Source organism: Amblyomma mixtum, chromosome 1 (assembly GCF_055824585.1).
Source record: "Amblyomma mixtum isolate Tamu chromosome 1, ASM5582458v1, whole genome shotgun sequence".
Lineage (NCBI taxonomy): Eukaryota > Metazoa > Arthropoda > Arachnida > Ixodida > Ixodidae > Amblyomma > Amblyomma mixtum.
In genome coordinates this window covers 181,309,022-181,336,544 of record NC_143012.1, presented here as the reverse complement: position 1 = coordinate 181,336,544, position 27,523 = coordinate 181,309,022, and the positions used below count along the sequence as shown (strand labels likewise).

Below are 27,523 nucleotides of genomic sequence, written 5' to 3'. Positions count from 1 at the left end.
TAGTACAGAGTCGATAACACCTGTCTAGAGCGCTGGAAAGGAGCAGTTCGGGAATAATGGAGAAATTATGAAGCAGGAATTGACTTTCATTGATATCGCTTGCGCTCGACAGCCGCTTAATAGCTAGCAAAGCGCTAGCAAAACAGCTGCGAAAATATTGCAGTTCATTTGCTCGGCAGCACGCTGTCCGAGCACTCTAGACAAGTGTGATCGACTCTGTACGCTGAACTCCCACGACATTACCAGTCTCTACCTGCTTAAGAAGGGCTGTCTCTGCAGTCCCGTTGCACTAGCCGGGATGTGGAGGCGTCCTGGAATGCTTCATTACGCGTTGTCACAGGAACTCTTGAATGTTTAGCGAGGTAAGCTGCAGACCATTTTCGGTCACCGATTGCTCGGCGTTGCCATAGGCTGTTAAGATAGTACTGAAACCTTTCGTGACACTTCTACTGGCTGTTGCAACCATGGAAGCGCCTTGATCTTCTCTTACGCAGACGTCGACCAACAGTAACAGACAGCAGCTACCTTCCGCAGCCTTGTGAAGGAGGCGCCGCCAAACGCTAATTCGATATGGCCTCGGTTGCAATGGCCTCGCGGTCCTGGTTGTAGGGACGACACTTTCACATAGTGTGACTGTTACGTGCTGTGTTTTCAACGTCTTTGCCAAGAGAAGCCCATCAAACGTAAGACCGCACCTGCATTTTCTACAGTGCCACATCTCTATATTTTCGTGTTGTAATGCGAACACATTGCTACCGTGAACTTTTGTTCACAATGACACGACGGCAGGCACCCTTCTTGAAGTGAAACCTCCTTAATGTGCCAAGAAAACACTTGCGCTTCATAGGAAATTTGGCTGGTCATCACGTAAATGTATATATGACGAAACAGAGGATCTGGCAGCGATTAGTTTCCTTTCTGCAATAGGTCTCGCAGTGGGTGAGTGGTGACATTGGTGCACTTTAGCAGGCTGCGCAAAATGGTATGTGGAACCCACACGATCTTCCCCCTTCTTAGCTTAAGATTCCACTAGTATATCCTAAGTGTCTTTGTAATTGAGTCTTCCCTGGTGGGAGTGATAGCATCTCTTTATCCTACCTGAGAAAACCAAAGGGGATTCTTGATCTTCGGAACGGCTGGAAGGATCGCTATACAGTAGCGTTGAAAACGTTGCAAAAATAAAAACAATGTTTGCGACAGCTTCGTTTTCTCTTCGTGATTTGAGGCACAAACCACAGGTGGGTAAGAATATTTTGATCTGCGAATAAATTTCACGTCATGTCATTGAAACAGTCGACGTTGTGAACAGTGAGCGGAGTAATAAAGGTTTAGATTTGTATTTACGCAGCGTAACAGCGTCACGGCTACCTCTCTTTTCCGCGAGCTGAACGAGCGAAGACACCTTAGCAACGGTAGACGTGATATAGCGCTGCACAAAGAAGCGGCTTATGGCTGAGATAGGAAATATATCCATGACGTACGCAGTATGTCTCTATAAACGGCGTAATATAGGTTTTTTCACCGAAAATTTTGCAGAATTTTTAAAATAGGCTTTTTTATTTAGAAGAGCTCGTTTTAGACATAGCTTTTTCAGCTGTACAGTACATCGAAACACGCCTTAGAAATGCTAACTAGTAGGCTGCTTAACTAATATTAAATAGTTAAGTGTATAACTATTACTGTTAGGCTTCTTAATTATTGACAGGCATGTAGCCCACGTTAAGTAATATCCACATCAGTTTTTTTAGAATTTCGAAAATGCGGTTACCCTCGGCGCTGTGGGTGAGCAAAGTTTGGCAGCATCGTGCCAAAATACGTTTGTTTTCGATAAGCTTGCAGGCAAAGCAACCTCTGCAGTGCACGTAACTCGTCGAAAAAGGAAAATTTTTCGGGGTCACAGCGCCTAGGGTAACCGAATGACTATACTTCCAAAAACTGATATGTATATTATTTAGGGAGGGTTACTCGCAGGTCAATAGTTAAGAAGCCTAGCGGTCATACTTAAAAAGCTGACTATTCAATGTTAGTTAGCCAGCCTGTTAGCACGACTTAGCCTACTCCATTGCACTACATCGCTGACAATGCTATGCCGAAAAGTGCTATACTAACCCAGAAAGCCTATTTTTAACAATTGTGCAAATTCTTAGGTGAAACATCCTGTATACAACAAATTTAACAGGTCCAATAAGGACTGCAATTGCAAAGAATTCAGTAACCAGACTTCAAAAATCATCTCAGTGGAGCAGTATCCATTTGAAAAGCACTTCTTGTTACCTCTTGGATAATGTACCAACTAGCCCCAGTAGTAACTCTAAGCATTATTCTTTCCAGACCTCTTGCAAACCACCAGAAAAACCGATATAGAGCTGTATTCGGACATGCTCTTTCTATTCCATCTTTTGAATATAACGGTTGCCTTAGAAATCCCCATATTACGAAGACGAATCTCTGTCCACATGGACATAATGAATATGCAGATAAGGCATGGCCTTATCTGCATTGCCTGACTTGCTGTAGCTATCGTTGTGCTTTAGCGGTTTCGCCTCCCGTCGCTTCTGCTATCGCTAACTGGAGGCCTTCCTCTTAGGCTGGTTTCAAATTGGTGACGATTATGAATTTTTAAGGCGGAAGCCTTTAATGCCTCATCATTGTAAGCAGGAGCTGTCGACAGAAATGTCACGCTTTTCAGTTCGTCGAAACGGTCGTGACGTCACAGTGCGCGAATTTCAAACGGGACCATTTGTACTTTGGCTACTAACAATGCAACCAATTAAAGGGATCGTATAGTGATGCTTCAAGTAAGTTTGACTGAGTTCAGTTAATTACTTAACCAATTAATCTAATTAACCTTTCTAGTCAGACCACATATATAAAACCGAGTAAGAAATTGGCCGAGCTTGGGAATCGAACCCCGGTCTCCGGAGTGCGAGTCGAGCACGCTACCACTCCGCCATGCCAGCTCGATGGTTTGGAATGAACAAAGGTGCGTCTAGTGAATACGGTGTCTTCGTTCACTCCGATCTTCCTCCCTTCCCGTTACGGCGAGGTTTAGGTGTCCATCGAGATATGAGAGACAGATACATTTCCTTTCCTCAAAAACCAATTTACCGACGAGCAAGGCGTATTTGTCCGCGTTTCAGATTGGTCCAAGTTGTCGTGACGTCACCGCGCTCGAATTTGATGGGTGTTCACCGAAATATGTGAGACAGTTAATGAGTAATTTCCTTTCCTCAAATACAATTTTCATTTTCTTCATTACGGCCCCTATTTCTTCTTTAAGTCACACTTCCTCCCTTTCTGTACGGTGCGGCTCAGGTGTCCACCAAGATGACAGAGAATTACAGCCCCATTTCCTTTCCTGAAACAGCGTTGCGTTCAAAGGGCAACGCATCGCGCCGAACGGGTGGTGGCGTTCCTTGGACTCCGTTGCAGCGCTACAACACGCTGTCGCGTTCCACTCCTAAAGGCGAAGCTTAAGCGTCCTTAATTGGCAGTTAATTAATGCACCAACAAAATTTGCAGTGAACAATCGCGTAGCAGAATGCAGCACTCAGGCTTTCGCCTTTCACCACTTTAGCCGCTAAAGTTCCTCGTAATTTTTATGGCACAACGGCATCTGTGGCGAAAGAGCGCAACGTTGTTTTAGAGCGCAGCTCTTTGGCGTCCGTTCCTGGGTTTCGCGTCGTCGTTGGCGTCGGCGTTGTCGTCGGCCTCGTAACCAGCTCCGCCCCCCTTTCATCCGCAGCTGGGGTTGACTCACTATCGGCGTCAGCGGCATCAGTCAGTCGCTGCTATCTCTTCCCTCCTCCCTTTATCGTGTTGTCCGCTTGCTGCGCGCGCTTCTGCCCCCATCGTTTGCCGCTGGGTGTACACGCCGCCCCCCTCCCCCCTCTTCCTGCGAGTCTCCGGTTGTCAAAGCGCCGGCTCGAACTTAATTCCTTTCTTCGCTCCTCCTCCAATGCAACCCCTGTGCGGTGGCAATCAGAGAGCCAGATCGGTGGCGGCGGATCTGTATATGTGCACCGCCCGACCCGAAATTGCCGCTGCCGTTCGCCCTGTGCGGTGGCAATCAGAGAGCCAGATCGGTGGCGGCGGATCTGTATATGTGCACCGCCCGAGCCGAAATTGCCGCTGCCGTTCGCCACTGCGAAATTATCTGCCAGTTCTTTCTGACCCATGAGCGAGACGACCGATGGAAGTCCTCCGTCTGCTAAAAAAAAATTCTGTGATAGCGCATACATGTGTTGCTCGATTTCTTTGCCTCAATCTATCGAAAAGGTGAAACAGCTTATTTGCTGCGCTCAAATTTCGCATTAGGAAGTAACGTAATCGTCGGTAATTTTTTTATGCTCAAGGTGGGGTCAGAACCTGATTTGCCAAGCAATTAACCGAGCACAAGGCAGGGGAAAGCTTGTAATCATTGTTTCACCGATGGGTACACGGCGGAAGTACGCAGGGCACAGTGGGCACAGCTGGAAAATGGCATTTTTAATTATAGAGACATGAGAGAGGCCTTTGCCCTGCAGTGAGAGTAGTCAGGTTGATGATGATGATGATGACGGCCCGGTGGTACTGCGGATCGAACTCCGCTCCTGCCGCATGCGAGACGGATCTTCAAACGACTAGGCCCCCGCTGCGGTGGTTTGAATTTTGATGTATAACGAGGCATTTTCTGCTTCTGATAGCTATTTCTGTCGTCGCCGCTAACGCCTTCATATCTTGCGGCATACTGAACGTAACCATACGAACATGATTGGACTAGAAAACTCCCAACTTCGATACTGCCGTCGGATCGACGCATGCCGACAGCGCTTGAGCAACGCCATCGATTTTTTTACGGACAGGCTGACGGGTTCGAATTCTCACTCAGCTTACGTGTGTGCAACGGCGCAAACAAAATCCTGTATTCCGGTAGTGCGCCAGTGCGAAAACCGGTTCGGAGTGAGCGCGTCTGCCGCTCCTGCGGAGCCAGTTCTCTCCATGATCGTTTTCCATGAACGCGGAGGAGGCTTAATTCTAGATCTTACGCATTGTGTAAAGCAAATGAGGCAAGCATGACCGCCAAGATGATCCGAAAAATAGCCAATTTCGATAAAGTTAAGCAACGGCACCTTAGAAGTGCTCTTTATGAACTCGTTGAGGCCAACCAGGAGAGGCCGGTGGAAATCCGTGAGAACATTCGGAGGATTAAGGAGGAATTACTAGTTCACCTGGAACTAGTAATTCGCAGTCGGGAAAGGGCGCTGTACGAGGCGTAGCCATCGGCGCAATTGAGCGCTTTTGAAAGAGAGTTTGCCGCTTGGGACAATTTAAGCAAGTTCTCTTACAGCGGCGGCGTTGCCCGGACAGGTGGTGGCGGCGTTCGATGGTTGTTCCGGGTCGGTTCCCTGTCGCCAGAGCCCATGCCACCCGAAGTCACAAGCGAACTACCCAAGTTTCGTGAAGACACCAGGGGCGCAATAGCGCACATAATATCAAAGGTCCCTCAGAATAGCTCACTCGGCCGAGACGGCATAAATGTCGAATCTTGGCGAGACCTCGGGAAAGAACTGAGCCATAATACTTGCGGTAGTTTTCGAGGACGTCAGCAAACGAAGGCTTCTCCGCCCTAACATGCATTCCAGCAATTTAGTTCTGATTCCTAAGAAGCCGTGTTCTCATTGAACACCCAGTGTAGCGGATTACAGGCCGATCAGTCTTATTTCCACAGACTACAGCATTCTAGCTAGAACATTCACTCGCTCGACTTCGAATCCGCTTCATCAGTGTGACAGGAGATACCAACTATGTGGCTTTAAAGGTTGCTCCATAAACGCCGGCTTCCATAGCATGAAGACCATCCGTCCCCTTTTATGTCCTCCACCAGTATGATTTCGGCAACGACGTCACAGATTGGCTAAGAATTTGCTACAGGTATCTAAGTACCTCAATCGTTCTTAATGACATACCGAGCAACTCCATTCGGTGATATAGACCGGTACGACAAGGTAGGCTGATGTCTTCTGTACTATTTACCTTCCACTTGTTGCCCCTGTGTCGCAGATTGCTAATCCCTAAAACCATCACGGATTTGGAACTACGCGTCCTCGAATAAGCGGATGACTCAGCATTCCTCTTCAGGACGCAGGAACAAACAAGGGAGGTTATCCGGCTAGCAAGCTGCCACTGTCAGTTTTCCGGAGCTGAATTTAATCCCGAAAACTTCAAGGTGCCTGGCTAGGTGCCTAGAGCAAGAAGCTCCGTCAACTCTTCGTCAAAAACCGATGGCGGCTAAAACTGCACATTACTGAAAGCAAGCTTTACCCTTGGCGAAAGAGACACACTGCCATATTTACGAGAGCTTACCTCTTTAATGCGACTGTATATCCGGCCAATTTTATATTCAGCCAGGGTGACCGCTATCGACAGGGGAACTGTGGCTAGGCTTTACAGCATGGACAGCAACATGTGGCGCTCTACGACTGAGTCTGTGAGCCGAAATAACCCATTCTGGAACTTGGAGGCCGGCAAACTGGCGCTTGTGAACGTTGAACTGAAGCTTAACGTCCAAAGATACTTGTGGTTTGGTTTGGTTTATGGGGTTTAACGTCCCAAAGCGACTAAGGCTATGAGAGACGCCGTAGTGGAGGGCTCCGGAAATTTCGACCACCTGGGGTTCTTTAACGTGCACTGACATCGCACAGTACACGGGCCTCTATACTTGTATTTTCATGACCAGAAAGATTTATTACTTCGGGTAGCCACAAAGCAGCTTGGTTAGGGGCGCCTGGAGTAGCTAACCGCTACTCAGCCAGTGTGGCATGGCGTTAGGAAAGCGGCATTCTACAAAGAAGTTGCATGGGAAGTGGAATAGCTGCAAATGTTTTTTCTTGGGAGATATTAATATGTCCTCTCAGTGAAGCTCAAGAACTCTTCTGAGATCTGCTGCCGCATATTGACGCATATAATGGTGCGTATATATATACAGTCGGGGACAAAAGTTTCTGGACCACGTGTTCCTCTAATGAAGCCGATAGCTCTGCTATTAGTCGGCAGCTGGCGACAACACTTGTGGAGGTAAAAGTTAAATTTTTGTTCTTTCATCTCCACAAGTGCGGTCCCCAGCCGCTTTCTGATAGTAGAGCTATAAGCTTCGTCTGAGGAATACGTGGTCCGGAGACTTTTCTCCCTCACTGTACATTAAGCAAGACAGGCAGCCAAAAGTGCCCCGCTTGATGACAGGGTTTAAATTTAAACGCCAACACGTAGATCCTAGGGTATTCCTCGCAAAGAAATAAGTCAGGCATTTCATTTTAATCTATGGCGCTCTATTTAAAAAGCGCCATTGAGTATTCATGCCACTTGTCTGTACTTATCAAGGAAACATGATCAGATGATGATGAACTAATTTTACTTGGAACTAATATTTGTGGTCGGTCTCCTACTCCGGCCGTGCATTGTACCTTGCAGCCTGGCCTCCCCATTTGGTAAGCTCCCGCTGAACGATCCGTTTGGAGCTGGACAGCCTTTTCTCCACTACTTCAATTACCGGTTCATTTATCCTTTCTATTGGAGCGTTATTTTGGCAGGACCATTGTAGTTTGGTTTCGTTTGGTTTATGGGGTTTAACGTCTCAAAGTGACTCAGGCTATGAGAGACGCCGTAGTGAAGGGCTCCGGAAATTTCGACCACCTGGGGTTCTTTAACGTGCACTGACATCGCACAGTACATGGGCCTCTAGAATTTCTCCTCCATAGAAATTCTAGCCGCCGCGGCCGGGATCGAACCCGCGTCTTTCGGGTCAGCAGCCGAGCACCATAACCACTGATCCACCGCGGCGGCTGGATCATTGTAGTAACGGAGTGATCCGCTAGGCGTTATTGTAACCACTAGCCACCACACACATTTTTTTTTCTGCAACACAACAACCACCATTTATTACATGGAGGGAAAAGGCGGCACACTACATCACCTACCACGGCAAGTCAACGACACAACACACACATCCTGACAACCCCGTCTCCGTCCCCACCGCGACCGTCCCGACCCTTTCCCAGAAATGGCATGTAATCCCCTCCGAGGTCGTCGTGCGGGGAGCATCGGCGCGTTCGGCGCCCACTGGTCTCAAGGTAAGGGGGTAATGCCCTGTGCGGCTACCACCATCCGTTCTACCAATCATGCCATGTGTCACAGGTCCACCCCTATGCAACAGTGAGCGCAATGGGGCTTTATAGCTTTCTGGAGGCCGAGCATTAAGTCTTTTTTAGCTTTAGTTGTGTTCGCATCTTCGCAGTGTTATTTCCTGGTCCTAGTATTTTTCATCCAGTGGCGAGTATTCTCCTTTGTTGCCCTAGAGCGTTATACAATTTCTAAGTGTGTGGCCCGCGTCTTTAAGTAGTTGCATTCGCCCGTGTGTTATGGTGCCAGGGGTAGGAACTGCTCCGGCTGCAGCGTATGCGCCTACATTCCCATCTTCGGACTGATGCGCTGGTCTCCATACAAGCTTTGCTTGCCTTCTGCCTTCCATTATGTTTTTTGAGAATCCTAATGTCTACCTGCCCTATTCTGCCTCTGATGTAATTCCTGCAATACTCTTGCGAATCCATGATTACAATCGTTCTTTGGTGAGTGGTCATTGTGAGCGCTATATTTGCCTCCTCCACTTGGGTTGGGTCTCCTAACCTGATTGATGCGCTAAATTTCAGGTTGCCATCCGAGCCTGTGAGTGCTATCTTCATGATGCCACCAGCCGGGCCTACCTCATGTGTTTGAGAGAAAAAGGAGAGAAAAGAGGTGAGGTCGGCCGGTGGTCCCATGGCCCTGGCCTGCTACTCCACACTGGGGAAAGGGGAGGAAAGGGAAAGTGCGAATGAAGGTTGATGATGGCATAATACAATGAGTTTCATGGGTGATGTCCACACAACACACTGGTTCGCACTACCATCGTGGTGAGTATATGCACGTCAAACTCATATCTTGAACACACACCGACGCATGCCATTAACACATACTGGAGTAGGGGCTCAACGGAAACACAAATGTGCACTCCCAAGCATGTCAAACCATAAACCAAGTAAACAGTGCAAATCGTGTAGGCAATGCACAGATGGTCACAGACGGGTATCCAGGCGTTTCATATAGAAACTTCAGCACGGCCTTTGTCACACACCACAAATCAACGTTCCGCCCTGGCACCTGGAACAGTTTCTTCATAGATAGGGCGAGAGTTCAGTTGTCTCACGGTCGCTTCCCTCTCATCAGTGTAGTTCGGACACTCGCAAAGCAGCTGCCCAGTAGTCTCTGGAGTGTGACACTGTAAGCAATACGGGTTAGTTCCTATTTCGATCTTGTGAAGGTAGTGCTTGGTGTAGGTAATGCCACGGCGTAGCCGGTGGAATAAAGTTCCTTGAGACGTCGTATTACCCAAGATGGCAGATGAAATCGTAAGCCAGCGTCAAGCTTGAGATGCGGTCGTGTTGTTGGCTCGAACCGTTCCAGTGCAATTGCTTTTCGGCTTGCATTAAATGCGCCAGCAAGGCTCCAATGTCAGATCTGGAAAAGGCTATTTCAATTACAACACCATCATCATGTGCTAACCGAGTCTCGACATCAGCACGCTCGTTTCCCCCAATGCACCAATGGCTCGGTATCCGCTGAAGCCTTATGATATTGCCACGTATCTTTGTAGTGTCCGTTCATTCACGCAAGGCCGCAGGAAAGGGGTGTTATCATTTGTGTTCGTGACGCGAGAAGCGACCGGACTAATCTAGAGTGATCACAGCCATGCCGAGCTGCATCTACGTGTTTCCAGATTACTCTAGATGATCTCGACCTGTTATCTCGAAGTTTCCTTGCCGGCTTTGAAATTGAGCGATGCCGCGAGCAACCGGCATTCTTAGTTCGACGAATGACGAGCAGGTTTGTTGCTTACGCTGCCACCGAGTGATTCAGTTCTTTTGTGGGCGCAAATCAGCCTCAATAAAGAGCTTCGTTTACAAGACTTTTTGGTGTCTTCCTGACCGCTGGACTGCCGTCACTACAACGTGACATCTGGTGGAGGTGCGGGGTAGCCTTCTAATAGAGGACACCCCAAGCAAGTCGTGACGCCAGCCCTCTGAGTCATTCACCGGAGGACCTGACTCCAGTACACCGCGCAAGCCGACGTCTGCTAAGCGACGCACCTGAGTTCGGGACCCTGCCGGACCCTACCCGGAAGTGAAAGCAAGTACCAACGTCCACCATGAGCTTGCTCCAGACGACCACTCCAATCATTCTGCAGCAGTCCCGGGTGCCACCAACCTTCGACGCTTCGGCTGGCGCTGACCCCGAAGAATGGCTGGAGCAGTTCGACCGTGTGGATGTCTTCAACAACTGGGACGATGCCATGAAATTTAGGTACGTCTTCTTCGCCCTGGAGGGACCAGCAAGAGTCTGGTTCGAGAATGAGGAAGCCAGCCTTACCAACTGGGAAATCTTCAAGGAACAGCTTCTGAAGACCTTCACAAACGTCGTGCGAAAGGACAGAGCCCAGCAGCTGCTACAGTCTCGCATACAACACCCAAACGAGACCGTTGCAGTGTCTACTGAGGAGATGAAGCGTCTCTTCCGGCGTGCCGACATGAACATGAAGGAAGAAGAGAAGGTGAAGTTGCTTATGCGAGGAGTTAAATAGCAACTCTTTGCCGGCCTCGTCCGCAACCCACCGAATACCGTCGCGGAATTCGTAGAAGCATCCACAATGGAAAAAACCCTGGACGCCCGAGCCCGCCAATATGACCGCCAGCAGCGCGTCCTCTCAGCAAACTGCCTGGACACCGTTAACAACGATAACCTGCGGGACGTTATCCGTCAAGCTGTGCGAGAAGAGCTTCAACGATTGCTGCAAACGGGAACGCAGCCGCAGCTTTCATCGCTCACTGACGTCGTCCGGGACGAGGTTCAACAGGTCTTGGGTGTGACGCCGACACCCACGCAGCCTCTGCAGCCCCCAGCCATGACTTACGCCGGAGCTGTGCGCCGTCCTGCCCCTCGACCGCGGGACCCAAGCCCTTATCGCCCTCAGCCAGCTGCGCTGGACCGCCGCCTTATCGCCCCAACCCGCCCGTCCTACGAGAGTCGCACACGGCCGAAGAAATGCAACTAGTGGAGAACACCCGACCAGCGCCGCCCATTATGCTTCCACTGTGGCGAAGCCGGTCACATTCTCCGGTACTGCCCATACAGGAGAATGGGCATCCGAGGATTTTCTTACGACGCCCCACCACCCCGACCCGGCCAGCGACCAGCCGAAATCAAGGAGTTTTTGCGTCGGGAAGAATACTCATCGCCGAGCCGCCTTTCGCGTTCTCCGTCCCCATCACCACCGCGCTTTTTATCTCCTAGCCGAGGGTACGCAGTGCGTGGACGATCCCCCAGCCCCCGAAGATTAAACTAAATAAAGCAGCCTCTGGAGGTGAGGTTGCTTCTGAGCGCAAGAAAAAATATCCTCCATCGACGAAAACGCAAGACCATGCCTCAGCTACGACGACAACACCGACGACGATGACGACGCGGCCAGAGTCGAAGCTTTTACCACCGCCCAGAGAAGTAACGGTGGAGTACGCCCACCGCAGCTTCACTGCTCGACGAAGCCGAGATTGTACACCGAAGAGCACGTGTAATACGAAAACGCGAAGAAGTGAACTTGAAGTTACAGTCGACGGTCACGCGGTTACTGCCTTGGTCGACACGGGAGCTGACAACTCAGTCAGCTCAAGACAACTCAGACAACTCAGTCAGACCAAGGAATACTTGCAGCTGCTTACAGTTCCCTGGTGCTGGCCCTTGCATGATGTCTTGCACTCTGTCATGGTCCAAGGAAAGTCTTTCTGCGGTGAAGATGTCGCGCACGTAGCGTACTTTGGACTGCAAAAATTGGCACTTTTTTGTATTAAGCTTTAGGTTGAGTTGCCTGCAGCGTTGAAGTAAAGCCACGAGGTTCCGGTCGTGTTCCTTCCTTGAGGTCTCCCAGACCAATATATCATCCATCACGACAGCTACGCCTACCAACCCTACAACCACCTTGTGCATTGCGCGTTCGAAAACCTGTGGTGCCGATGTGATGCCGAATGGCATCAGGAGAAACCTGTACCTTCCGAAGGGAGTGCTCATGGTGCAAACACGCGAACGTTCTTCATCAAGGGTGGTTTGCCAAAACCCTGACGCCGCATCGAGAGTGGAAAAATATTTGGCTCCTTGCAGCCGCGGTATTACGTCTTCCAATGTAGGCATATGGTAGTGTTCTCTTAGAATCGACATATCTGAAGGGTGCAAGCATATGCGCACCTTCCCATTTTTCTGCACTACAACCATATAACTGGACCAAGAGCACGGCTCTGTCACTTTTGCAATGACGCCGTCGTGTTCCATCTCATCTAGTTTTGCTTTCACGGGCTCTTGCAGGGCAACAGCAATTCTTCTCGCAGGTTTTACGGTGGCTCGTGCTTCGGGCTTCATCTGCAGGCGATAGGTGATGCCCTTAAATTGTCCTAGACCTTGAAAGACGTCTTCAAATTCTTTACGAAGTCCCGAGAGTATTCTGCGTTGACCGCATTTATGCGTTGTATCAGGCCCAATCGCTTAGCAGCATCTCCGCTCAACGTAACCGGCACATTTTGAAGAACAATGAAGAACGTTGCTTCTGTACTTTGCGTCTTGTTAGGGACGCGAAGGTTTAACTTCGCGATAGCCTTTTCTGTATGGCCAAAAAACGTACGTAACGTAGCCGAGCAATTTTACGCTGGCGCGGTTCCTACCTTTCGAAACATTGTTTCTGGCATGACACAACGGTGTCTATCGTACATTTCACTGCGACACCGGCGACATTTACCGTTGCTGACCAGTGCTCGTCGCTGGCTACTGCATGAACTTCCAACTTTTGAAAAAATATTCTTCGTCCTCGGCGATTTCTACTTGTCGTATGCGCCGTCCTTCTGGCGGCGCTTTCGAGCGGGATGTGCGGCATACACTCGCAAAATGATTTGGGCCGTTACATTTGTTGCAATACCTTCCTAATGCGGGACACCTTCTGGTTTTGTGCTGTTGTAAGCCACATAATGAGCATGCTGTCGCCTTTGCTTTTACCGCGTCTATGCTTCTTTGTGGCGCAGAAGACGGGACGGTTCCTGCTTGGATCTGCGCGAACTGCTCTTTACCCTGTTCCTTAGCACGACAGATTTCTACTCTTTTGGTATAGGATGGATTTCCGAGATGAGTCCTTGCTGCAATTCTTTGTATCTCATACCGAGGATTATTTGGCTTCGTAGAAGCCTGTGCTCAAGTTCTCGAAATTCGCATAACCTCGCGAGAGTCCTGAGCTCTGTGAGCCAATCGTTGAACGATTCGCCATCCCGCTGGTTCCTGGAACCAAACCGGAACTCGTTGAACGTGAGGTTTGTGGCCGGTTTGTAATACTCTTCAAACTTCAGGCTTAAAGACTCCAAATCCTTTCTCTGCTCCTCTTTTTCAAACTTGAAGGTACGGAATGTACGTCTTGCCTCTTCGCCAATAGCCATCAAAAAAGTAGCGTCCTGATTCCAGACAGTCCAGTTGTCGAAAACGTCGCCTGTAGCGTCTAGAGGCCTAGGCGGAGGTAGCAGCGTCGAACTCATCGTTGTGTCTCTGTTCTGGAAGACCAGCTGTCTCGAACTGGGGCCTCAGGGACACACGCCGGTCATTAACGTGACGACTTGGTCCACATGCTACAGCTCGCTGCACGGCAGCAACGAACTGCCGGCGCCACTTCTGACACCGTGTAAACGAGACGAACAGCAGGGAAGAAAAGCCGTTTTATTCCACAACGCAGCTGTATTTAAGGACGCGTGCGATAAGCGGTCTGCGCAGGATACATGCGCAGTTTTCCGTTTTACAGGCATAACATTTTGCTCTGTCATAGAAAGTACCACGCCTTGGGGGTTTCCCCGCGTGCCGACTAGGCAAGGACCATGCTCTCTATCTTGGATTCGAATGCAGGATTGACGATCCATTAACAATTGGCTTATGTATCGGAAAGTGTTGAGGCCACCGTCGGTCTGGCTTAGGTTAGTGAGTATGATTTCATGTGTTTTTGCATTTCATTATCAAATGCCCCTTTAAGATCCAAGGCAAGTACTACCCGGTCATTATGGGGGCATTCGAGGGGGTCAAGGACTTCCCGACTGCGTTGCAGGAGGACATCCTGTGCGGATCTGTGTGGGCGGAATCCGAACATGGTGCTCGCAAAGACATGTTTGTGTTCAAGATATGTAGATAACGGATCCCACACTATTGTCTACATTAGTTCGCCCACAGAGGAGGTGAGAGAGATGGGGCGGAGGTTATCTGTGTTAAGTGGTTTGCCAGCTTTAGAATAAAAGTGACCAGAGCCGTTTTCCATTCGATTGGCAGGGGGGTGTCCCCGCGCCAAATCGCATTGACGTATTCCACGAGGGACTGGTATGCCAAGTGGGGCAGGTTCGTCAAAAGCTTGACGGTGGCCTTATCCCTTCCTGGCGCAGTGCCCCGTTTCATTTTGGCGAGAGCCGCCTGCAGATCATGGAGCTGGAAATGTTGATCCAGCTCCGTGTTCTCTCTGCCTGCATAAGAATATGCAGATCCACGACGGTCTTGGGCTGTACACAGATACTGGTCCCGAAGTTTCTGTGCCAGTTGAGTCGTGTTGCCAAGGAAAGCGTGCGACTGCAGAGATAAGACGCTGGGTTTTTCGGGCTAAGCGCTTAAGCTCGCAAAATTCGCTCGTGCTTACGCTTCAGAGCAGGAGTTCGGAGAGGGAGAAAAACTTGAATGATGCTTGAACTGCCATTAACAGTACAATTCGACATTGTTAGAGATCTCAGGCCGCGCAAGGTGTCCTTCTGTTTCATAGATTCATAGACCGTGGGGAGTACTTATACCATCAGTGGTGCAATGGGGAGGCGGTTAAGCGGAACGCCTATGCCGCGGCAGCTTCAAACACAGCCACCAGCGGTGCTTGTGAGACAAAGGTTGCTTGTCCCAAGTTCCCTTAATACACATTTTTGCACGGATGATTATTCGGGAGGCGGTCCATATCTCGACGAATGAGCTGATGTGCAGTGCCACGGTGGACACGTGCAACTGCACTGAATTTTTTAAAAATAATTTTATAGCCCTGAACTAGGGCAGGCAGGTTACCAATAACACGGAGAGCAGGTTACCACTCCCAAACCCTTCCACCCGCTTTGAGTGTAGGACGAAATCAATGTCCCATTATCACCTGTGTTGTTTGCTTTATAACTATAACCATTCTGTCTTAGTGCCATCAGATGCAAAGATATTCCAGGAATCGCGCTTGATCAGTCGGAAATTAGAATTTAACCTACGCTAATGACATCACTCTTTTCTGTTCTGATGAAAAGAGTGTGCTTGAAGCTTTGTATTTAGCAGCGCAGTTCTTCGACATTACTGGCGCGGCCCTAAATTCGGAAAAATCAAAAGAATTCTGGTTGGGCTACTACAGTACGAAACATAATCGTTTTGGTGGCATAGGCTGGGACTCTGATTCCATGCACTATCGTGGGGTTCCGCTTCATCACACCCAGAATAATGGCGTTTCGGGAGACACAGATTCTCTGTGGGAGGCGCCAAACGCAGGCGTGGATGAGTCGGAAGCTCTCGATATATGGCTTGGCACAAGTTTGCAACACCTTTTTGGTTGCAAAGCTTGCCTATGCGTTGCAATTGACGCACTGTGCGAGGAAGAAGGTTCAAGTGCAACACAGTCTATTCGCCACCTTTGTTTAGAGCTCTCAGTGGGAGCCTATGCGGAGAGACAACTTGTTCCTCTTTCTCGACTCTGGAGGAGTTGGCCTTGTTCACTTGTTTCTTAATCAGCTGGCTTAATGGTTTTTCTTTTTCAGAGCTGCAAACCATCCCTCTTCTAGCGGTGCTTAGAAGGCGAATAAGTTGTGGCATGCCTTATCTTTTTGCTTTGACTGCTCGTAGCCGTGCGGGAGCTTTGCGGGGATTGCTGAAGGACGTTGTTGATACCTTTGATTTCCTGACTATTCACTTTTCTTTGCGATATTTATCGGCCTGTCAAGAAGGCAAATGACAAAAGTAAGAAATAGAATCTCTATTCCCTGTGCCTGTGTATCGGCAGCCTTACCTTGGTTTTATGGATGAAGCGAGGTCAGCTAATGTGAATTCAATCACTTGCAAAAACTTTTTTTTTTTTTGAAGCTCCACACATCGACTTTACTCGTCAACGCCTAGCTTCGCGACAAGGAGACTTCGCAGTGCTGTAACGTCTATCTTGCGAAATTTAGTGCTCGCAAAATATTCTGCAACTTGAACTTTTGGCAGAATGGATGAATTGTTCAGCTCGCCAAAAATACGTAGTTTAAAGCTTGTGCAATGGATACTGGAAAAGAACAAGAACCTACTCTAGAAGAGCGCTCACATGGGTCTGCATGTCATCAGCCCCTAACGAGGAATGTAATGCTCGCATTGATTAGAACCAACTTTCATTTCTTTCCTCATAAAGCGAGTACTTACTGTGACGGTAAAGTAAAATACCGCAGCCGTACGTGGCCTAAAGTTTTTGGCGCCCGTTTTAAATGCGGGAGGCAACTGGTTCGAAACCTACCGCGTACACCCCCGGTAAAAATGTGTACAAGCGCACCCAGGACCGCAACACGGCTTTTTTCCAGGGGTGCGGTTAGGAAAAGCTCCGTAAACCCCGCTGCACTACTTCCTGATCAAACTCAGTTTTGACGGACGTCTCAATTTGAAAAGGTGGTTTCTCGCAGCAAGGTGCACATGCAGTCTGAGTACGCACGATGGAATTTGGTTTCCTCGTCATTAGCACCAGCTTCCATTAAAGAATGGGCCACAAGCGGGTTTTACCGTACGAAAAGGATTTAAACAATTATATGGTCGAAAAAAACGTCTACTCGTCAAAGGAAGCGCAAGCGCCAGGCAGGGGTCTTTTAAAAGCTTGCACCCGCTGGAAAACAGGTGGGTATCCGACGGCAATAATGATCGAGCCCAGCACTTCTCGCATCCGAGGAAAATGCTCGAACCACGAGGCACCGGCTGCGTTTATCAAAACCTTTTAATGCATTCTGGCATCTCATATACAATTTTCCTTGTGACATACCTTATCAAGCGAATACTGCGCCTCTTTCCTTACCAAACACTTCTTTCACTTAGGAAATGTTTCTAGTACGACTGCAGGCGAAATAAGTTCTAATGTACGACTATTGCCATCTTTCTATTTTTGCGCGCTGCTTGGCGCCTGTCATTCCCTGTGAGCCAACATTTTAGTTTTTTCTGGCAACCATCTACACAAACGTATGAAATGAATGCCGCAGAAATAATTAATGATATCAAGATGCCACAAACCTTATTTCCATTTCAGTTGTAGACAAAGGAAAATGTGAATCTTATTTCTGTGCTGGGCTGAGCAAAAGAAGCGTACCTTTTCTGCCTGCACTTCGTACCTGCTGGTGTAGTAACAGCAGACGTAGCTGTAGTGGGTGACCTCAGCGCCCTTGGGCAACCCGGTGGTCCCCGAAGTGTAGCACACAGCGAGGACAGTGTCCCGGGGATCGGCGACCGGGCATTCCTCGAATAGCTGTTCGTCCAGCGCTGAAAAACTCGAGGTTGAGACGAACCCAGCAGCGTGTCCCATGCAGAAAAGGCCCTGGACAAGAACGAAATGCGCAGCATGACCGATTTCGAATAGCTGCCGGAAGAAGAAATCTTGACCATGCGATTAGAGGGCACCCGCAGTATTCTACCATCGGATGCCAACAAAGCACTTGTGTCTCTACTTGTGTTTAGTCTTTTCTTCCTTGCATTGTAATACTTCAGCCATGCATCATCAACTAGCATGCAGCCTAACCGAGTGAACAATCTTAAGATATGCGAGCTGTGAACAAAGTAAAAAACAGGAAGAGCAGTCAAGGGCGCTGTACAGAAAAAAGCTATTGATTTCTTTTATTCCGCCCACAAATCCACTGCAATGCACACTTAATGCAGGCCAATCCCCTAATCCAACATAATCCCACGTACTCCACCATTAATCTACACAATCCACTAGAATCTACCTGCAATAGCTCACAATCCACCGTAGTCCCACTTAAGCCACCCTACTGAAACTTAATCTTACCTAATCTACACTTAATCCAAAGTAATCCTACGTAATCCGCTGAAATCAGAATCCACCCGTAACCTACCTCAATCCACCATAATTCTACGGAATCCACCCTTACTAATGTAATGCACTATTTATCTATCGAGCTCCGCCAGAAACCACCGTATATATTTCACGACAATCTACCCTAATTCAACTTAATTCCACGTAATGCATTGTGACCGTCTGGCGTGCACAGCACCCTCGTTTTGTATCATTTACGTACTCACCCACACGCGGCCAGCTGTTCTCCTAATTGGGACTGTATGCGGATACCAGTCAACAATGAAGCAGCTTTTTCCCCTTCCAAGGACCTATTGCGACAGCCGGTTCTCATGACCCTGCTGGCGTGGTAATGCAGGGAGGGGACTGTCCGCGACCGTAGAGAAAATTTCGAGCACGTTATGCTGAGGGTCAGGGCCAGTTTTAGGTAGCATCTTTTGTAGAGGAGAAAGCCGTACTGCAGTCGGGCGCAGCCCCTGAACGAAGCTGCTTTTCCCTGAAGAAGGACCCCCATTCAGCCGATGGCGGCGGCCGATTCTCATTATCTCGCTAACATGACAATGCAGGGAGTGGCAGAAGGAAGTTAGAAGTCCTCTCCCTCCATGATCGAAAATAGTCTCTTCCCTGCATTGCCACGCTAGTAGGATCATGACAATCGGCCGACGCCATTGCCTGGAACGGGCTCCTTTGTGCGGGAAAAGTCGCTGTTTTCTATAGTCGTATCCGATTATAGTAAGGCTTTAGCCTTGAACTATTCCAACTAAAACTGGCAATGACCCTCGCCATATGGTGCTAGAAATAAGGGGCCATCTGTGGTCCTTAATGTCTGATCGCGTAGTGGCTGGAGTCGCTGTTGCTCGAATTTATTATATGCCGGCTATGGTATTTTGTGTACGGTGGAGGCACTTTAGTTTGTCCCGGCTGCAATAGCAGCCGGGCCAAACTCAAAACCAACGGGTTCAAAACCAACGGGTTCAAAACCAACGGGTTCAAAACCAACCAAGTATACTCAAAACCAACGGGTTCGATGCCGTCGGCCACTGTATTTTTTTATTCAAGCTATTTTCTTTTTTGTGCACTCTCTGGTTGTATGCCTAGCTTTGCCGCGATACAGTAGTGGTGCGGCGAGGTTCTCCTATAACCTCAACTTACTATCTGTATGCCTAGCTTACCCTCGACAGATTAGTGCTGCGGGGAGTCTACTTCAATTACACTCACCTACACTCTGTGTGCCTAGCTGCTTACGCACCCCATAGCCACTGCGCGTAATGATGCAGCACTGCGGCGGCTACACCCAGCGCCTAGCAGGCCGGTGGTGTCGGCCGGCGGCGTTCAGTAGTTCCTGGCATAAAGGAGAGTCCGGTGAATTTGCCACAGCGCTCCGCGCCAGATTTTTCCTCCGAGATTTTCGCAGTGCAGATTCGCCCTATAGAAGCTTGCCAATCGAATTTGGCGGCAGTCAGTGGAATAAAGAATTTTGAACACTGACACTACCGGGGCTTGTCCTTCTCACTTACAGCTCAGAAAGCATCTATCAAAACGAAAAATTAAGCCATCGAAGTGAGGATAGCGCTATTAGCTGATTCGCGCAAGCAGCCGCTGGATGGTGCTTTCGACCAACGGTATAAAGGAATCAGTTCATGGTCTCAGTATATGCTTGCATATTTGTCCGCGAGAACTAGACAATGACTGGCACCGCCGTAACAACCATTCACTGGTCTAACCCGGCTAAAACCGGGGCGAGCGGATTTGTGATCTAGAAACATATGCGCTGTACTGGGTACCGTAAAATGTGAGGGTCAAGAAAGAACGGCGAAAGAAACAACCGCAAGCTCCCAAGTATTTATTACAACTTTGTGGGAAGGTTTATTCAATCAACCTATCATGATCATACAGAATGTCATACCGGTCTCCATTCACAAACAACCTGCCCTTTTCCACGCTACACAAAAGCGACAGATTGAGTCTGATATTAGAAGCATGTCCAGAATTTCTCGTCCTAGTTTCTTTCTTCTCAGCGCCGCACTGCTTTATATTTTTGGTACAAGAGCGCGTATTTTCGTTTTGACCGATAAGAGTGTGACGCTAAATTTCCAGCGTGGGTAATTGTTTTTTTTTTTATAGTTCGGGTTATCTTTCCACCACGTGTTAAAAGACTATCAGACTGGCTGATAGTCACGTAGTAATGGGATCTCTCACACTGTTAAGTCGCACTGTGAGGAGTAAGGTATGAGCCTGATTTGAGGCCTTAGTTAGCATTCAAGTATCGCTACACTGGAGCAATTGCCACTAGAATCCGCAAGGCTAATCCCACCAGTGGCTTGCAATAACCTCAACTTGCACTTTTACAACCTTCTTGTGTTCACGGCTTTCTCTTAAGTTGATCTGGTTGCAGAAGCCGAATACAATTTTCAAGCATTAAACACTAACCCCATTTTTTGCAAGCAACCGTCTTGTTTAACCCGTCGGCCACTTAAAAAAAGTATGGCATCATAACAGGGCACGACACCATGGATAAAAAGCTGTTAAGGAGGTATAATAAATAAGAGTGATTCGCGCTTGTGTGATCTGCCGTTCTTTTCTTTCATCCCGTTTATCATTATCGTGCAGCTCGTGTAATGAAAGTTAACTGCTAATAGTTTGGAGCCGGCCTTTGATGGCATTAAACCCAATTTTTTCCTCGCAAAGCATGGTTTACTTAGCGTGTATCATGCTGTCGAGGTTCCAGATTATCCCGTCCGTCTCTTCAGCAGACACCGTGATAGCGTTTCTTCATTTTACTTCTTCTTCAAGGCACGCGTGCGACACTGGGCAGCGCTACTACTCACCTTCATGCTGAGATCAGCAGTAGCTCTGGTGGCTTTCTCCGTGTGCTCTTCGTCAGTGAGGATATGCGTGCTGTCGCTGTCCTGCGCTTGATAGCGGAGTTCGCCTGCATATTAAGAAGTTGTGCCGCATATAGGAGTTAGCGGGAAAATCAAATGATGGCAGCATGACACCTTAAAGTGCGTTGCAGCAAAAAAAGTAAGCTCGCCGGCGAGGCATCGGCTTGCGCGGACAGCACTGTAGCGAAGCCTTAGCGACACCTACAATAAGTAAATCACATAATCCGGAACCGAAACTCGCAAACACAATTAATAGTCACTCCTGCTGTCACCACGTCGAGACTAGGTCCGTGTCCTACTTTAAAAGAAGGCGACAAGCCTCCGTTGTACAGAATTGATTCGCGCGCGGGAAAACAATATCCTGAAGGGAGCAACCGAAATAGTAGGTGATATTACAAAAGCCATAGCAATGTTCGTAACGCTGCTTCTGCCGAGGCTATAGGTACTCGAGATCTCTCATCGCTGACTCATCGTCACCATAACCATCATGAGGCCAATTTTATCGTTTATCCGTCGCAGATATGCCACCTCCTTTAGCCATCCAGTTAACAACACCCTGTGACAGCTGTGGGTTCCTCTCCCCTCAAGGCTCCTAATCTCATCCGCGTACCTAACTTTCTCACACACCCTGCTATGGCTGCCTCGCTTTGAATCCACTCTGTTCTTTTAAGAGACGGTCGGTCATCTTCCCTTCGTGTTGGACGCACTACTCATGCCGAGTTTTTCTTGGCTTAGATACATGATACCTTTATGTAGTGTTTGTTGCCTGCCACTGTGTGCTCTCTTCGTGCCTCTAGACGTCACATGCATTATATCGCTTTCCATAGCTCGTTGAGCTGCTTAAATGGGTCTAGAGAAATTCATGAGACGCCGCACCACATAACGCCTACGTCACTATACAGAATTCCATCCAATAATCCACTCCACAATAAAACACTTGGGTATTTCAGGAGAAAGTTAACTAATGCACCAAAAGAAACTAAGCTATTAATGTACAAATCCTTAATTCGTCCCGTAATTGAATACGCGTCTCCCGTCTGGAATCCTCATAAACAATGTGAAATTGATCAAATCGAGAGCATCCAAAGGAAAGCCATCAGGTTCATTCATCGTCGATATGATCGCTACTTTTCGCCTTCTTGTGCCTTGTCCGCTTTGAATCTAACCCCCTTGTCCGTATGCCGTGAGGTGGATTCACTGAAGTTCGTGCACTGCATCGTCAATTCAGTTTATCATGTCACACCTAATGTCTACCTTACCCCTGATATTCCCCGATCAACCAGGAGCCATCACAGCCCTAATGTTAATCCATACTTCGCCCATACTAATAATTTCAAAAACAGCTTTTTTCCTCGTACTAGTGAACATTGGAACTTAATTCCTGGCATAACGCGGTCTCTTCCACTAAACTAATTTTCAACAAATATCGATGCCACATGATGTTTTCTTTGTGTTGTGTTCATTGTACATTGCCATTTTTTTATAAATTTTTAACCCCACTCCTGAAATAGTCCCAAAACGGGCTGCAGCATGCAAAAATAAAATAAAAAATAAATAAAATAAAATCACACCCTGCAATGGTCCATACAAATGCAACTGTAGTGCTATTATTGCCCATGTCGGCGACAACCACGTGGGTTCACCGTCGTCAGCTGTCTCCGGCTACCCATCGTCTCGCTTCACAGCGATCGATGTTTTCGTTGATGTGTCACCTTTGTGACCGGCGTCATAAAGCTGCCGCTCTGTACAATAAAGGATACGCAGTACCGCACGACTGGATAAGAGTCCAGGTATTCTAGCAACCGAATTCCTTCGTATTGCTTTTTTTTTCTTCCGAGTCCCTAGATTTCAACGGGGACGAATAGCAGCTGCTACTTCTAGCAGAGTGGAAAGAACACCTAATGACTGCGCGCCTTTTCAGTGTGCCGTGAGCATATGCTGGCGCTAACGTTATTTCGTTGAAATCGCTTGGGTAGGGCCATTCTCATTACGCTGGAGAACGTATAAACAATTGTTTGTGAAGTTAGTAATCATTTGTGCGAAATACGTCGTAGACTAAAGAATAAAACATTTCCCTGCCCTTGACATTACTCGAAGCCACATAGAAGCCTCTATTATCAGCCCTTTTGTGCTGCAACGTTTTCACTGACGACTAAAGGCTAAATAAAATTCATGTCGTTGTCAACGAAGGCTTCGCACCAGCTGTAGAGCGTCGAATGTTATCCTTGCCTTTTCTCATTACTTCCCCGTAAATATAAGTAAATTGTTCTGCCTTGCCTAGGGTGCATTTCACTTGCCATAGAAGTTTCACTTGAAAGCCTAACCGCTTACAGTGCCTCTTTCTGGCAGCCGTGGGAAAAGGCAAATGCGCAATAATATGGCCAGGGACTTACCTTCTGTCAGTGACGTCTTGGCCAGGACGATAGTCGCTCCAGCCAGAACGCAGCCGTACATGGCGATCAAATTTTCCACGCTGTTTTTCAAATGCACGCACATCCGGTGACCGGGGAGAAGGCCATGTTGTCGGAACCCAACGGCATACCGCTGCATAAGTGTCAGAAGCTCCGCGCGAGTGAGTATCATAACGTCATCCACCTGCAAACACCGACGCAATGCTTTAAATGCGCGTGAAATTCTATTTCGCTATTTACGAGGAGGACCATACTTAGCCTGAACACAACTCCGCCCAGAGACTACTAGTATTATGTTGGGACTAATAAAAACAAAAATAACAGTGTACCCACCGTACTCCTAATTGTAAACTGTTAGCGCCGTCAGGAACACGCCCAGGTGCAGAGAGCTCGGAGCATGGGGCCACCAGTGCGGAGGTTACTATGGCGCCGAGCCTTGCCGTGAAGACCACTCACATTTGGCGTGTGATGGGAAGTGATCGTTCGCTTCTCACTGATCGAATAAGTTTCTTAGGCTTTATGAGGCTTATTCGTCTCTGTTACTCAAAGCAGCTAAAACTCGATTTAACGAAATGAAGAGAAGCCACGAATTAGTTCGTTAAGTCGGGAAATTCATAAAATCGAGGAATGCATTTCTCCGCCCTTCCAAATCTAAAGCTATAACGTAGTGCCACCCAAAAGCAACCGCGGTATAGCATTTGACGGCAACACGTGCCTGAGCTTGCGAAAAGTTCATGAAAGCAGCCCGAATCGCTCGTGCGTGAAGCGCCATATGGTAAAGCGCATTCGAAGTCGAGATGAGGACAGCCGCCGACTGCCGAGTTCTTTGTTTTGTGCAGCGGAGCAGCTTGCAGCCCCGTCAGAACAAAACCCGGGTCGTAACTTCCATGCCTAGATATTACCACTGGCACGCTGCCAACAAGCTGCGAGGCATCGTAGGCAAAATAAGGAAGAAAGCAGCTTTTTTAGCTCCTTTATTACAGGAAAAACTTAGTTAAATCTGGTTTACTAGACGTTTGTTTAGTTATGTCGGGTTATTGAGCTGAAACCTAAGGGCGGTCGCCAAAGAATGAAAATTTTTTCGTTAGATCGAGCTTTAACTGTATTATCACTTGCTCACAGCGGCAGCCTAGTAGTTTGAGCATCTACCCCGCATGCGAAAGATGCTTGGTTCGATCCCCGGCGCCACCGGGTACCCGCTGGTTATACAACAGGTACGAGTTTTCTCCCGGCCTGGTGTTAAGCTTCTTTGGGCTGAATTGTTTGGAAAATGGCTCTTTGACTCCACCTTCAGTATAACCTGTGCCTTGGTGGTCTTTGCCAACAGATGCCCTAGCGCCTTAAAAATTCATCATCATCATTATCAATAATGTCACGAAGTGGTGACGGCACTCTGGAAGCCAGCAAGGCACCGAAATACATTTAAGAGAAATTCTCTACTCGGCTGGAATTTCGGTTGACATATCGGTGGTGGCGATAAAAAGAGACGTGCTCTGGGGTCGTCGCAGAACAGAATCACAGCCTTCCTCCACCGCATTGAGTTTGAAGCTATTAATCTTCGGAGAAAAATAAAGCAATGCCTCCACTACAATATCGAATAATGCTTAAGTAGTTGTGTGTAGCTGTGATAATTCCCATTGCGCACTTGATCTCATTTCACGTCGCAGCAAGTGATAAAGCCGCGTTCCGGCGGCATTGACATGAACAAATAACACAAAACTTCTTTGTTGGTTTTTGATATGTAGATGCCCTAATCGCGAGGTTTTTTTCTGCGCGTTGCGGGCAGGCGACGAAGTCTATGTTACTTCTGATAACGTATGGCAGGACTGCGCCGAGCCCTGCCGCATAAAACAACTGGAATGGGGTTGTCCAGTTTGCCCATTGGAAGGCAGTGTTGTATGCGAAGACCGCATAGTGTGATGTGATGTCCCACGTTTTGGTGGCAACGCAGAGGAGCTGCCGAATTACTACAGAGTACGCTCTGCCTTGCGAAGGTTTTTCGCGCAATCCGTAGAAAAAAATTCAGGGGGCACTTTGACTCTCTAAACTGCGTAGAGGCGAAAGCGTTTTCCGCACCACTTTCGCTGCTTCTGTGGCACTGATGGCGTCACATCTAATTGAGTACTAATTACTAAGTGATGACACATCACTAATTAATGATTGATTACTGATTAATGCCTGAATACTAATTAACTGCTAATTAATGGCGCTTAAGCTTCGCCTTGAGGAGTGGAACGCGACAACGTGTTGTAGCGCTGCCAGGGAGTCCATGGAACGCCACCACCCGTTCGGCGCGATGCCTTGCCCTTTGAACGCAACGCTTTTTGAGGAAAGAAAATGGCGCAGTAATTCTCTGTCCTCTCGGCATTTTCTCGAGTACTTCCTCCTTGAGTTGGAGTAGTACGTCCTGCGTAGACAGGTGGGCTCTGAACCCGTACATGCTGTCTGGGTACAGTTGGTTCTTCTCTAGGTGCGACTGGATCCTTTTTTTGATTACTTTCTCGTACATCTTGCCCAGGCACGACGTGAGGGAGATCGGCCTGAGGTTCTCGACCTGGAGTTTCTTGCCTGGCTTCGGGATCATTACCACTACCGCGTGTTTCCATTCGGCCGGCACTGTTCCTTCTTGCCAGAGCTTGTTGAAGTAGGCTGTGAGCTGGCGAAAACGTTGTCATGGCCCTCGACATAAAGGGAGCCTTCGACAACGTGAGCCACGCCGCCATCATGGAAGGCATCAACAACACCAACTGCGGGGGAAGAACCCACGACTACATCAGGGCCTTCCTGAGCGACAGAACAGCGACCGTGGGACTAGGCGAGCTGAGAAGCGACGTCTTCACCACGCCTTGCAAAGGAACACCCCAAGGCTCCGTGATATCGCCCGTCCTGTTCAATATGGCGATGATCGGGCTAGCAAGACGACTCAAGGAAATCCCGGGCATCCAACACGCGATATATGCCGACGACATCACGGTGTGGGTCACCCAAGGATCGTTAGGGGAGAAGCAAGACAGACTACAAGAAGCTGCGACCTGCGTAGAGACCTACGTCTGGGAGAGAGGCCTCAGATGTTCGACGGAGAAGTCGGAAATCATTAGGATCGGAAGAAATCCTACCAAAGCCTCGCTGGAAGTAGTTCTAGAGGGGCAACTGATCCAAGAACAGAACATGGTGCGAATCCTAGGCATGTGGCTGCAGAGCAGCCGAAAATGCAGCCATACCATCAGCCTGTTGAGAAGAGCCGCGGAGCAGGTTGGCAGAATGATCAGTAGAGTCTCTCAGAGAAGGTACGGGATGAAAGAAGAAGATACCCTCAAACTCGTCAACAGCCTAATCGTTAGCAGAGTTATGTACTCCTTGCCCTACCACGCAACAACAAAGGCGGAGCGAGAGGAAGCCGACTGTATTCTCAGGAAGGCATACAAGATTGCTCTACACCTGCCCAGAAACGCATCAAACGAGAAGCTACTCCAACTCGGAATCAGCAATACCTTCGATGAGCTTGCCGGGGCTCAATTGGGGGCACAACTCATCAGACTCAGAGGCTCCTCTACGGGAAGGGCGCTACTGAGAAGGTTGGGTCGGAACACGTGCGGACTCATAGACAGATACGCGGACGTACCGGACGACCTTAGAAAGACCTTTAATGTAGGACCCCTGCCTAAAAACATGGATCCTAACCTACACGAGGACAGACGAAAAGCAAGGGCCGAGCAGATAGAAAGGAGGCTAGGCCGATCAGAGAACACAGTCTATACGGACGCCTCCATGTACGTACATGCAGGGAAGCGCTTAGCCGCTACGGTGGTAGTTAATAGCACAGGAGACATGGCCACATGCGCCTCAGTGGAGGTTGTGGGCATAACGGAGGCCGAGGAAATTGCCGTCGCGCTGGCGGTAGCAGAAGGCTATAGGAAAGGCCGATCCCTAAACATCTTAACAGACTCGAAAGACACGTGTAAAAACTATACGAAGGGCAGAATTAGCGGCATGGCCCTCAGGATAATCAGTGGGGCAGCAGCCTCTGCTGAGAAGACACCCATACAACACAT

At 48.5% G+C, this 27,523-nt stretch overlaps 1 protein-coding gene across 1 annotated transcript in view; it reads right to left on the bottom strand.

Annotated features, from left to right (window-relative positions):
- LOC149370145 (luciferin 4-monooxygenase-like) overlaps positions 1-27,523 on the bottom strand; it is a 243,308-nt gene that overhangs the window by 206,243 nt on the left and 9,542 nt on the right. Inside the window, exons 2-4 of the mRNA XM_089576968.1 lie at positions 23,454-23,655; positions 21,004-21,107; positions 17,478-17,680 (exon numbers count right to left, since the gene is read on the bottom strand). Coding sequence (XP_089433094.1) covers positions 17,478-17,680; positions 21,004-21,107; positions 23,454-23,655 — 509 coding nt within the window. The remainder of the gene's footprint in view (positions 1-17,477; positions 17,681-21,003; positions 21,108-23,453; positions 23,656-27,523) is intronic.